This window comes from Ambystoma mexicanum, chromosome 1q (genome assembly GCF_040938575.1).
Source record: "Ambystoma mexicanum isolate Mex_15411 chromosome 1q, UKY_AmexF1_1, whole genome shotgun sequence".
NCBI classification, from domain to species: Eukaryota; Metazoa; Chordata; class Amphibia; order Caudata; family Ambystomatidae; genus Ambystoma; species Ambystoma mexicanum.
The window spans coordinates 934159382-934173752 of NC_090922.1; the positions used below are offsets into that span (position 1 = coordinate 934159382).

General features: G+C 46.9%; 1 protein-coding gene across 1 annotated transcript in view; it reads right to left on the bottom strand.

The window, feature by feature from the left end:
* Positions 1-14371, bottom strand: part of MFSD14A (major facilitator superfamily domain containing 14A) — a 561753-nt gene that overhangs the window by 310610 nt on the left and 236772 nt on the right. Inside the window, exon 7 of the mRNA XM_069641591.1 lies at positions 5698-5811. Within this exon, the coding sequence (XP_069497692.1) occupies positions 5698-5811 (114 nt within the window). The remainder of the gene's footprint in view (positions 1-5697; positions 5812-14371) is intronic.

Sequence of the window (14371 nt, forward strand, 5' to 3'; positions counted from 1 at the left end):
GATCGTCACCTCCGGCCACGGTGGCCAAAACTGAGCCCCCTTCAACAGATTTCCTTCGACGGCCCACCACAGAAGGTGCTGGGCGACAGAGGGCGGAATCTGAACGGGATCCGACATCCTGTCGGAGAACTGCAACCACAGCATCTTGAGAGCCCACTGCAGAGATCTCATCCGCAGCCTGGCCTCTGGCACCAGGAAAGTTCAGGATGCCATGAGGCCGATAAACCTCAAGAACTCGAACGCCGGGAGACAGGGCATGTTGAAACTGGTTTACCATCTGTAGAATGTGAGGAGCCCTCACCTGGGGTGGCGAACACAGCCCCAGGGATGTGTAGAGTACTGCTCCGATATACTGGAGCCACTGGGAAGGTGTCACATGAGACTTCTTTAAGTTGAGGGAGAAGCCCAGCTTGTGAAGGGAGTGGCAGGTGATGTACAGATGATCCAGGACTTGCTCTGGAGAGCGCGTCCTGATCAACCAATCGTCCAGGTAGGGGTAGACGTGAATCCCCCCCTTTCCTGGGATGCGCTGCCACAACCAGCATCAGCTTGGTGAAGACCCTTGGGGCAGAGATCAAGCCGAACGGCAGGACCCGAAACTGAAAATGCGAGTCGCCAACTGCGGACCTCAGGTACTTCCTGTGCTTAGGATGAATCGGCACATGATAGTAAGCATCCTTGAGGTCGAGAGACACCAACCAATTCTGAAGTTGAAGGGCCTGGAGGATTTGAGAAAGAGTAACCATCTTGAACCTGTCCTTCCTGAGGAGCTTGTTCAAACCACGCAAGTCCATGATGGGTCTCAATCCTCTGTCTTTTTTTCAGGTTAAAAAAATATGGGGAACAACATCGCTTGTTCCTCTCCGCTACAGGCACCAGTTCTATGGTGCCTTTCTCCATCAGGGATAGGATTTCCTGCGCAAGGAGCGGATCGGACGCTTCAAAGAGAGCTTCCCCAGTGGATTGTCGTGAGGCCTCTGCCGGAAAGGAAGACAGAAGCCGTGGGCTATGTTCTCCAGAACCCACACATCTGAAGTAATGGCATGCCATTCTACAAGATGCTGCGCTAGTCTTCCCCCAACCAGCGAACCATTGGACATGGCCTCATGACTGAGCTGACGCGGCTGTGGCAGTGCCTGCGGGCAAAGAGGCAACTGCCCGAGCGGCTTTGGCATCTCGAGTACCCGTTTTCCACCTCTGGTACTCCTACGTGGGCCCCTTTGACTGGCAGCTCCCCTCGTTCTACCAAAGGAAGAGTAGTATCGAAAGGAACCTCCCCTCCATTGCTGTCCCCTAGGACGAAAAGGCAGAGGTTGACGTACTGCAGCGCTCAACGACTTCGCTGCAGCTTTGGAGGTCTGTAACCTCTCAAGGCTCTCGTCAGCCTTGCTGCCAAAAAGATGGACACCATCAAAGGGCATGTTGAGAAGCTGGGACTGTACATCAGGAGCAAACCCTGACTTCTGCAACCACGCAAACCTGCGCATCACGGTGCTCGCCGCCATGGACCGGCTGACACAGTCTGCCACGTCCAGACCCGACTGAATGGATTCACACATGGCATCCTTGCCATCTTGAATGAGGGCTAGAAAACCATCCCGTTCCTCCCCTTCGGGAATATGTTCAGCCGCCAAAGATGCACAATTCCACAGAGTGTGAGTGAACGGAGTTGGCTGCCTTTAAAGCCATACCCCCAGATGAAAATACTTTCTTCGCCCAACCATCAAAGCGCTTGTCGTCCCTATCAGGAGGGATGGTAGGGTATGCAGCCTGCTTCGCTGGGGCTGTAGCCACCTGTACCACCAAACTCTCCGGAGTGGGGTGCGTAGACAAGTAGCAGGGGTCACCACTGGCTGGACGGTACTTTTTCAGAAGCAACTTATTCACTGCCGAGAGACTCTCCGGAGCAGTCCAAGCCGCCGCCACCCTTCTTTGTAAGGCCATATGAAACGGCAACACTGGGTCAGTGGGTGGACCTTGGTCCAGGATGCCCGTCAGATCATCCTGCAGAAAATCCACAGGTGGAGCAGACCACCCCAAGCACTCAGTCACCCTCGACATGAGATGCCTGTACGAGGACTCTGCATGTGTACCAGGCTCAGGCCTGCCAAACTCAACCTCCGGAGAGGTGTCCAGACCACTGGCGTCATGTAAGAACTAACGCAGGTCTTCTATTTGGCTGTGACCAGACAACAGGTCATCAGGAACCTCAGGAGGCACCACCCCCTCCTCATCCGACCCCTCTTCTACCTCTGAAATGTAGTCCAAAGGCTGGGAGGGATGACCAGAGTAGGGCTCAAAGACAGGCCTCACTGACTTACTGAGGGCCTTCTTCTGAGTTTCCAAAGGCCTTCGGGGCACCTCTGGTAAAATTTCCTCAAAAGGCGTCGAGGGCACCGATGGAATTGGCATCAACGTCGAACGAGGCGCCGAAGACTTCGACAACGGCTTTGAGGCTGGAGCCCTGAGCGTGTCCTTCGACGGCCTTGGCGCCGAAGACTTCCTCAGAGCCGGAGCCTCGAGAGAGTCCCTGGACGGACATGGCGTCGATGCCTTCTTAGAAGGCCTCACAGGCTCCGACGGTCTCGACGGCGTCGAGGACTGGGACCTGGACCTGGCACGGCTATGGCGATCAACCTTGTCCGATCCGGACCTCGACGGCTCCCGATCGCGGCGACCGCCCGAGTTCGAATGTGTGCGAGCGGTGGCTCTAGCTCGTTCATTGCCAGCTTCTCTCAAAGGCGCGGACAGAACGGTGCCCTGCGATTCGAAAATCGAGATCATCTCCTTGAGAAATGCGTCCCATTCCGCCGGCGATGAATGTTTGGTGGGACAAGCAACCCGCCTTCTGGCAGAGTCCTCTGACGTGGGCGGAGAAGGCGACCGGTGACGGTGCTTCCGAGAATGCCTAGAAGAGGCAGTGGAATGGCAGGAACCACTCCGAGACCGAGACCCCCTGGACTTACGCTGACACAGAGAGTCGCCCCTCGAGTCGTCGGTCGAAAGTCCAGCAGATTTTGGCTTATGGGTTTTAGATACCCTACCTACCGTTAACTACTTCTTCCGCTCCCGCAAGGCCTTCGAAGTCAGGGACTGGCAGTCATCGCAGTCGTCGGTGGCGTGGCTTTTCGCCGAGGCACCAGAGGCAGACGTCGTTCGGGTCCGTGATGGACATTTTGGATCTGCAGTCTCAACACTTTTTGAAGCCCGACTTCAGGGTAGAAGACGACGAAGACATGATCTCAAACTTTCACAACAAAGTAGAAGAATCGAGAGAGCCGAGATTCTTAAGCGAACACGTTCGCAGAAAAAACGAAACTGAGGCTGCGGGCGTCGTGCGTCCTAGATATAACATCGGGTGACGTCGACAGTCAACGGAGACCCGCAAGGGAGCTTATCGACGTCATCGACGCAGGACGCCTAAAAAGTTTTCCGAAGCAGCACAGCTGTGGTAATTACTGTCAAAGATGTGGAATACTTCGGAGGACACAATCCCCTCGAATTTGTTTTTGTAAAGGTTGGCAGCGTTCACAAAAACAAACTTAAATCTTGTATTTAAAATTTAACCTGCAATGGTGGCAGAGGCAAATGGGTTGTTTGGCCTAGTTTTATATGACCGCTTAGTGTACCTTCAAACTATGCCTGCGTTCAGTTGAGGAATGCTCTTTCACATGCTGTTACAGCATGTTCTATCGCAAATGTTGCAGAGCACTGTATATCGATAGTCTTCCAGCTGGCCTGAAAATGACTCATTTCAACTCCCAAGGATAGTAGGTTGTTGCAGTCATGTGAATCTGCTGAGCATAGGAATAGAGATTCTAATGCTAAACGCATCCCTACTGCACCTCTGCCGTTCCCGAGAGAGAATGGGTGATAAATGGAATGGTTTGGGAAAAGTAACAGGGTTTTCAGTCTTCCAGAGTCAGTCTATCTGTGAGGCCTTAGCATTTTGACATGGGGTCTTCGGTATGCTGACTGTGGGCACATCACCATTGGGCAAATATTCCACATTAATTCCATTTCATCACTACTTCTACAAAGCAGTGCTATGTATCAGCAGGGACGAACGATTAACACTTTTTACTTTTAATGAATTAACTATTCCATTTCCAAAATTATGTTTTTATTTATGTACTGCACAACCAAATATGTCCAGGTAATTACTAATTGGAATTCCAGAGTTGTTTCAATATAAGATCTGTATTTAAAAGTCAAATCTGCTTCTTGGAATGATTGCAATCTTCATTTGCTTTCAGCACAGTGAAGGGTGGAAAATTAGACCCTAATTGCTTCCTCACAGGGCAAATGAGAATAACATCTTTCATAAGTCTCAAATGATTTTGAATTACTGTTCAATACAATTCCCTTCTAGAATGAATGATCACAGTCTAGCTGCAGAACCATTTCAAGGTCTCGTGTAGTGGCATGGTATTTCAATGCTGAATAGAAAACGTGGGATGTTCTCAAACAATTGATAAAAGAAGACTGTGTTATGATAACACAGCACCAACCTAGTAATAGAATAATTGGAACTTTCGTATTGACTTAACCTATTTTTATTTATTGGACATTTGTCTGGCGCCTATACACAAGCGTTTCCAGGCGCCACAAGACAAGTTGGGAGGGTTGGGGTAGGATTGGCCTTGTGACAATCCTACATGCAATTGAAAGACAAGGTGTAAGTGCAGGACTGGTAGGGGCGTGGTCTTGCCCCTGTGTGACGCAGAAGGGACCAGGCCCTAGTCGCAGCGGCAGAGGGAACGTTAGCACGTGAGGGGGAGAGGTAAGAAAGAGGAGGAAAAAAAAGTCTTGAGAAGATCCGGCTGAAGTCTGAGGGGGGCAGGGAGGTCGTTCCAGCGGGAGGAACCAGCCGAGGAAAGGTATCTACCTCCAGCTCTCTGCTTGGAGAACCATTTGACCTGCAGATAGTTGGAGCCAGAGGACCAAAGGACTCCGGCAGGGAGGTGTTTAGGGGGTGGAGGGGGGTAAGCTGGATGCAGAGAGGCCAGACAGCCTTGTGGATGATGCAAAGGGTCTTGAATGTAATCCTTGCGGTCACCGGGAGCCAGAGGAAAAGTTTTAGGGCTGGTGAGATGTGGTCCCTGGGTTTAAGGCCAAGGATGAGTCTTGCAGTCCTATTCTGGATTAGTTGAAGGGGCGAAGGGAGGAAAAGGGGCAGATTGAGGAAGAGGCTGTTTCAGTAGTCCAGCCTAGAGAGAACTAGGGCTCTGGTGATGTTGAGCTTCTGGGGTAGGTGAGGAAAGGTAGAGTGCCCCTGAGGAGGTGGAGCTGAAAGTTGGACTTCTTGGCAACGTCCGTCATGTGTAGAGAGAAGGAGGGAGAGGAGTCAAAGATGATCCCAAGGTTTTTTGCCTCACAAGTGGGTGAGGTGAGGGGACCCATGGAGGCTGGCCGGAGAGTGGTGGGGGGGGGGGGGAGGTAGCAAGGAGTCATTGTGACAAACAACCACTGGTTATGTATTCCTATGCATTAGTCACAGATAATCCACCTATTTTTCACGTGCTTTCTTGCGAGCTTCACTTATGCCCAAAAGATCTCATGTAAACGTGGGGAAAGGCTTTTGATCTTCATCACTTCGCAGTGTTAACATCGAACAGTGCATCCGCCAACTCACTAGATATGCATACTAGTCTTGCATTACTACATGATCAGGAAATAATTTGTCAACAGACTTACCTGTCTGAGGTATAGGAAGAAGCTGGAATACTGGCCTGCCTCTGGGAGGTAGGATAGGAAAACGGTTATGCAAATGAGCAGCACAATAGGATCTTGACCAACTTTCTTTAAAGACTGAATAAGAAAAAAGGAAAACAAAAAATCTCTAAGTCAACCAAGAAGAACACAAGCTATTGAAATATTTATCTGCAATGCACACATGAAACAGACATTTCTGGTCATCATGCTTATATACTTTCACATATGAGGACTTTGAAATAAGGAATGCATGCATACATAAGTAATGTTTTGCAATTTTTATAATGTACCCTCTCATTGTTAAACAATCTGAGAATTAATCTTTGGAGATTTTTAAGGTTGCAAGAATTAGAAAGTTATTGCTTCCTCTCTATTAATTAAAGCCTGTCATCATCTATGTTATGTTAGTTGAAAGAGCATTTTTAGATCTCTGCTGCCCAGGATTTGGAGAAGGCAGTATGTTATACAGGAGAGTGCACTGGAGTTAATTGTTACAGCTAATTGTCTACTTTTGGTTAGATCCGAAAACAATCTTTTAGAGTAAATGATCATAACATAAGCGGTCTGCTAACTGGACACAAGTGAGAAGGCTGGAGCAAAGAATGTTGGTTTCAATGCCAATATCTGTTTCTCTCCCAAATTGCCTGCTGTCACTCTGACAGGTACCTAGACTGGTCTAATATTAATGAAACATAACTAAATGTCTACATCCGGTCTTGCGTATATTTATTTAGCACGCAACAACTCAATAGCTGTCATCCACGACTCCTTATAAACATGAGTAAGAACACATTTTGGTGCTCTACCCATGTTTTGTACGTAGCTTTAAATGCCATGTTGCGTAATTCAAATGGCTCAACAAGATTAATGCAACTTTAAGCAGAACGTGTGCATAATTATGATAGGTTCTGGCACTTTATATGGATGGAAAATCACTGATTAAATAGAAACAAATTAAGAATTAGAATTTACTTAGTGTAATGAGCCCTGACCGATTCTGTTACTTCCTACAGCTGCTGCTCAACAATACTAACAGATGAAAGTGCCTGCAGTATGAATACAGCACCACCGTGAACTAAGCTGAGTGGAGTTTCTTGTCTTCACCAGTTCGTCACAAGTTTAACCACTAAAGGTATTTTTAACCATTTAGTGTTACTAACTGACAAATATTCAAGTGACTAAGTAGCGCATAGCCAATACTGGCGCCTTATTGATGACTGTATGTATTTTTACAGATACAGTGCATGAAAATAAACTGAATGCGCGGCATCCGTTTAGGAGCCGGATGAAAATGCCGATTAAAGTTACCATACACGTCCCAAAGAAATTGAGAAACACTCAGGTTAGTCCAAGAAACTACGGTTTCAACACTGTCAGTTACCACCGTTTTTAGTTTTGGCTGATAAAATGCTCTTAGTAAAACACCTTTTTTATGTATTTCATTTTAGATGTTCTATTAATGGGAAAGTATCTATTACTGAAAACAACAAAATTGTCTCTGTCCTGAAGACGGCCACTATTACCATCAGTACCAACGGCACCAGAGAGAGTTCCGTATGAGTCAGAAAGGCCGAAACATATGTCGACTTGCTAATAGGAACTTTTTCACTTTCTTGATTCCTATCTCTCACTTTCTGTAAATTGCAAAAGGGCAGCTGGCGTGTATCAAGCAACTCGCAGTTACCCTACACCAACATAGGTAAATTAGAACAGAGTGGTTAAGAATCAAAACACAGAACTAGATCACCCGCTCTGGTTAAAAAACCTTTGAGGCATACATTACAGTTGGGAGACTCCAATATATTTGACTCTTCCCTGAAATTATATGTGTCCATGCTTGCAGTAATACACACTGTTTTTCCCGTTACCTTTCTCCATGTAATCTGGCATCTCCAAAGGTCTGGTGGGTTTACTCCAGTTAGATTGTAAGTGACTAGCACAGTTTGTTTTTTTAGATCTAGGCGCTTGAATGCCCTTTTTATTTTAGGCATGTGTTGTCTGAACAATAAAAAGAAAATATTTTTGTAAATTACGCGTGGTATGAGTAATCTTAAAATTACATGAGATTACCTTGGATTTAACCTGGTGTGACTCAGGGTCTTAAGGTAGGGGAAGGCGACCTATTATCCTTTGCTTTCAGCGTATCAGTCTCCCATTGATAGTGTCGTCCCCCCGATAACAAAAAACTGGGAGTACCCAATTTTAAAATACCAAAATGGAATAAGGCAAGATACCTGCTGCAGCCAATGTACCTCCAATCCCTTGGGCCGGAACACCATTTAAATATGGCAAAATCACAAGTGAAGTTTGCAAACTCTGCCTGGTAATGGACATCTCAGAGTAAAGACAGTTGGAGAAGGTTCACGGAATCTTTGGCTGTGGCTTCTCATGGTGGAGTAATGGATAAAACCCTAAACATTCATGTGTAGGAAGCAACAAAATTCCTCGTAGCTGCACAATGCAGGCACCTTTTATAAGAAGTGTAGTGGTACATACTCTTCACATAATTGCTGTTCCAGCACACCATTACCATTGTGGGTGTGGTTTAGGCTATGGGCCTTACCACATGCTGAAACTTACCCAAAAGGTAGCAATCAATCCGAGGTTCAAATTGATCCACTTTAACTTCCTCCATCAAACATACCACACACCAGCGAAACTACATGCCCAAAGAGATTCCATTTCAGCAGAGTGCGGCATATACAGGGCACCCGCAGCAGACTTTCTCCATCTGGCATGGTCCTGTCCTCCAGTAGCCACCTTCTGGAAAGCAGTACCCGAAAAAACCTCGGCAATAATAGGAGCAGATCTCGGTACTGAGCCAAAAAAAGCAATGCTAGGCCTGACTCAACCACTGCCATATTCAGTCAGAAAGCTAACAGACCTACTGCTGGTCCTAGCGCGAAGAAGAGTCGCATACAATTGGGGCAGGGTACCACCTCCCCCCGCCCCCAAGGATACAGCTCTGGCTGAAAGACATAACATTCTGTCAAGATATAGAAACCGACTTCATCAAGACCTTGCCACTGCCCGCACACCCTACGGACATCTGGGGTCCGTACATCGCATACTTGCTTTCAACAACAGATGTTTTGGACTCGCAACATCCATCTCCAACATAAGACTCAAATGCCAGCCCGGCAAACAACACCGAAACCTCGGGGGCTGCGTTGCGCGGATAATCGCTTTGGCGTAATGACATTTAGTACAACGGGATGGGTGGGGCCTGGCGGGGGAGTGGCGGTTCTCACATTTCGGTCGGTGCCCGGCCTTATTGTTTGTTTATTTTGTTTAAAAATGCCAATAAAGAAAGTTTTAAGAAAAGGCTATGGGCCTTACCAGCTTGCTTTTAAAGTAATTTAAAATGGGTGTTACCTCCTTAAAATTGGTTGCCCTGTACAATACATAGGAACATTTTGAGATTTGTAGGTATAGATATAGATATCCTGCTGTCGTTTGAATTATGTTTCACAGTAAAAGTCCTACCATGTATTTAAAATATAATTAATGTAAAGATTACTAATAAAGTTATGCATTGTGTGACATACTTTGCAGTTGGTTCTCCTAGTAGTACTGAGCGTGCAGCAGAATGTCATCAAACACACATGATAAACCCAGCAGGAATGCCAATGTCCTGCTTAGCACTGAGCAGCTTCTGCAAAGATGGCTGAATGGATATCTTAGCGGGACACGTTTACAGCTGTGAAAGAGTGTGTACATTTGGCACACAGTTTTTGTTCTCACCCTTCTATGGCTTTGGGTATCCTTTCACAGGTTTCTTGATGCACTTGTGCATTTAGATTTACTCTTTGCCATTTTAACTTCTCTATGATCTATTTCATGCTTGCACCTTTTTGGTGCCCACAGACCTCTGAAATGTGGGGACGGGGGAAGGAAATTAGTGCTTGTTTCTTTACATCCTTTTAGTGCCACCTGTGGCAACTCTGTGCTTGACTTAAGCATAGGCATGCGTTTAATATTGTAAAATGATGCATCATTTTTAACCTTTACTTTTCTGAAGGGAAAACCCTATTTTTTACAGTTGAAAACATGCATGTTGTGTATTTTATATAAAAGTGATGGCAAAACACAGTGTATGTGTGTATTGATTAGAAAGAACTCTAAAGATAATGTGAACAGCACCAATAAAAGCAATGAGGTTTGGCTGTTTTGCATATTAAAGAGCATTTTGAGAAAATGTGAATGACCAAAGAGATTTTTATCTGTCAAATGTTTATGAGAGTTCTATGACAATCACTAAATACATAAAGCATGCTGGGTTTGGTATGAGTTTCCTTTTTTATATTTTTTTTATAAACAAACGTCACCCTAACAATAAAGCTTTTGGAAATATCAAGCATATATACAAGTTTGGTCATAAAAGACTTTAGCTGTCGGAGTGGAATTACTGCTAGCAGCTAAACATTACTTGCAGTGTTGTGGATCATCCAAACTCAGAGAAACAAAACTGGCTTTATATTTAAGAAATGACAACCAGTACATTGAAAATAAACTGCAATAAAATGCTACTCCTCTGGCAAACTGCCGCGCTAGGCCTGGGCCTAGTCGGCCTCGTTGTAAATATGTGTATGGATACAAATATATATCTAATAACTTAGCAAACCAGGTAAGTATTTCAGATGCAGTCAATGATGGAACCCGATCAGAATCAATAGGCTTGTGTTGGTGATCGTTTTAAAGTTCTGCAACAATTTAGCAGAGATGAGTGTTTTCCTTTCTCCCAGACCTAAGGCTAACTCAGGTGCAGGATACTCGACCCAGGTTCAGCAATCACAAGGTGAGTGGAATGGAATAAGCATGCAAAGGGACCTGTTCTCAATGTTCTTCTATGGCGTGTATGGGGACAGGCACACATCATTAACTCCCCCTCAGATGACTGGATAATCTGGGGGTTGCTGGGGGCTCGATCTTCCGCTGTTTGTTCCAGTGAGAGGTGCCCAGGCTTTGCAGGTCCGAGTAGTCTGCCAGTGTAATGGAAAGGCAAAATGCAACCCTTTTTCGGAGAAGAAATGGTATCACTACATATTATCCCCACCAAAATATCGCTGTATATATGGTCATCTGGTACGGCCATATGCGATATTTGTGGGGGGATATATTGCAGGGTTTTTGGGAGGGCAGGGTGCAGGGGTGTCCCCCACTCCTTTAGAAATAATGCAGGGGTTCCTTGGGTGTCACCTGCAGGTTCCATGCCTTAATATCGTGCAAAAATATACCAATATTTTTGTATGCCGATATTTTTGCGTGGATATTAACACATGGAACCGAAGAAATACAGAATCCACTGATGCAGGACAGAAGAACTGGTGCTCATTGCTGATTTTGACATTATCGAATGTAGAGTCTCGGCGGAAGGGAAGTACGAAGCGGTGTCTGCCGATGGTCGGCTTTGGTGGTTTGAACACAGAGTCGTGTTTGTCGTGCTACTTTGGGGGCCTGTCATATGGCGATCAAGATCTTCAGTGCCCAGAGGACAGGGAGCTTGTGGACCTACCCCTTGGAGCCGTGTCTGGTCGTGTCGAAGATGACATCGTCGACTTTTGGCCATGGGGTATGCGTCTGTTGTGAGTGGCACTGTGTGTGCGACTGCTGCCGGGTGTCGCCCCCGTAACAACGCTGCCGGCCTGTCTATTGGGGTCGGGGGCTAGCACATGGCAATGGATCGGTTCCCAGTCACCTTCACCGTCCGAAAAGACGTCGCTGGATGCACCCTCCAGGTTTTAAATTTAACTATTCCAATAGAAAAGGAGCGGGAACTTAGAGGAGCCCTTCTGTATCGTTAGGCAGACAACTCTATACAATATTTAGGAGTCAAAATCACTAACACTATGGCTTCTTCGTTTGCGGAACAACATCCCCCGCCACCCTCCTCTTAGAAAACATTAAGAAGATGTTAAGTGAATGGGGCCCATTGACAATATCTTGGCTGGGACGGATTAATGTTTTGAAAATTGTCATTCTCCCAAAGCTTCTGTACTACTTTATGACGCTCCCAACGACAGTACCCAAATCTTTTTTTTCGTTCACTCCATAGATATACAGGGGCTTTTATTTGGATCCATAAAAAAACCTAGAATATCAAGGTGCCAGATGACGCCAAAACAAAAGGGGTGGGCGGGACTGGGAGAACCTGATTCCGGGGCTTATTATCCAGCTGCATAAGGTAAAGTAATGAGGGACTGGTTAAAGGATGATTGCGAACAAATCTAGAGGGATATGGATAAAGCTGTGGTCGGGGATCAACTGGGTGAGGTCCTTTGGAAGCCAAAGAGGGATAGACCATGGACCATGTACTGTAGTAAGATTGGGTTCTTGGTGGGTGATTCCTGGGATGAAATAGTAGAACAAGCAAACGTGACCATCTTTCCGTCACTGTGAACTCTGATATTTGGGAACCTCCAATTCTCCCCGGGCGGGGAGATTAGATTTTAGCAAATGGTTATTGGTTGACAAACTCACCAAAGCGAAGAAACGGAACACTATTCTGGGCCTCCGTGACACCAAAGGCAAAGTCCAATTTGCAGAAAAGAACAAGCTGCGACTCGCGGTCACCCACATCTCAAACAATGTCGGCATCCCTGAGGAATCAAGCAGAACAACTGCACTATCTTCGAGGTGATGCTCTCCCCCGCCTTAAGGCCTCAGTGAGGGAAATTCTTGAGTCCCCCATCTCAGGTGAGGAGGTCAAGGAGGCCATCAAGAGCCTCAAATCTAGGGCCCCGGGGCCAGATGGATATAGAACACGGTTTTATAAAACTTTCTGCCCCCAACTTATATCTCCCCTGACAACCCTCTTCAACTATTTTGCTACCTCAGGAACCATCACCCCCTCTATGCAGTAATCTATCACAGTCCTCATCCTCAAACCAGGGCAGGACCCTATGGATAATGGCTCATACAGGCCTAGCTCACTTCTAAACCTCAACGCTAACATATACTCAAAGATCCTGGTGAATCGTTTGGCTGGTGCCCTCCCTGATATCATAGACCCAGATCAGACAGGTTTTATATAGCACAGGTCGACTGGAGACAACATTCTTAGAGTCCTGAACCCAATAGAGGTTGCGAACCAAGATTTGTGAAAGCTTGCGTTGCTGGCCCTGGATGCTACTAAAGCCTTTGATAAAATGGACTGGGCATTCCTGTGGCTTTCCCTCAAATTTTTTCACTTTGGCCCAATCTTCCAAAGGCTCGTCCTAACTACCCACCAGTCCCCAAGGACCCTTCTCAGAGTTAATGGCCTTCTGTCTGACCCAATTCATCTGACCTGTGGAACCAGACAGGGATGCCTCCTGTCCCCCCCTGCTCTTTGCCCTGGCCATGGAACCTCTTGCCCAACGCGTTCATCTGAACTCGCAGATCAAAGCCCTCCAAGTGGGCCCTTCCCAGCACAAGATCGTACTCTATGCCGACGACGTTCTGCTATCTCTCACCGATATCACTGCCTCATTGAAGCATGCTCTTGCAGAGATTCGTAAATTTGGGAAGGTAGCAGGCTTCACCACTAACTTCAGGAAGTCAGTGGCCCTGGGTGTTGGGTTGGGGCCGGGGGAACGGGAATCTCTGGAAACGCTATGCCCGATTCAATGGAGTGAAAAGGCCATTCCCTATCTTGGGGTCCAGATCCCTGCCCACCTGCGGGAGGTTTACCAAGCGAACATCCCCCCCCCACTTTTCAAGGAGCTGGAGGAGGATCTCACCCACTGGCTCTCACAGGAGATTTCACTTCTTGGTCGTATCACTGCCTGCAAAATGAATCTCCTTCCACGGTTCCTCTACTCTTGCTCAGCCCTCCCCGTCACAATTCCCCTGCCTCTGCTGAGGCGCCTCCAAAGGAAAATCTTCCAGTGGCAAGCACTTTCCTAAGGATGTATCCAGTACAGCCCCGATGAACTGGAGCTTTTGAGAAGGTGTCATATGGGACTACTTGTAATTGGAGGGAGAAGCCCAGTCTGTGAAGGGAGTGGCAGGTGACGTTGAGATGAGGACTTGCTTGGGAGAACACGCCCTGATCAGCCAATAGTCCAGGTAGGGGTAGACGTGAATACCCCCCTCTCCTGAAACTCGCTGCCATCAATGCCATCATTTTGGTGAAAACCCTCCAGCGGATGTCAGCCCGAATGGCAGAACTCGAAACTGATAATGAGAAACGCCAGCGGTCAACCTTAGGTACTTTCTGTGCTGGAGATGGATTGGCACATGAAAATAAGCATCCTGAAGGTCCAATGACACCATCCAATCCTGGAGTTGGAGGGCCTTAAGGATTTGAAAAAGATTGACCATCTTGAATTTGTCCTTCCTGAGGAACTTGTTCAAGTATCTCAAGTCCAAGATGGGTCTCGGTCCTCCGCCCTTCTTGAATATTAGGAAATATGGAGAGTACCATCTTTTGTTACTCTCCGCTACAGGCACTGGATCTATAGTGCCTTCCTCTAGCAGGGTCAACATTTCCTGCACAAGGAGCAGGTCCGGAACCCTCAGAGTGGTTCCCTGGTGGATGGTTCTGAGGTCTCTGAATGAAGGGAAGGCAGTTACCTTGGGCTACGCTTTCCAATGCCCACACATCCAAAGTAATGTCTTGCCATTCTTTCAGATGCTGAGACAGCCTGCCTCCCACTGGTGTTTTGTGACTCAA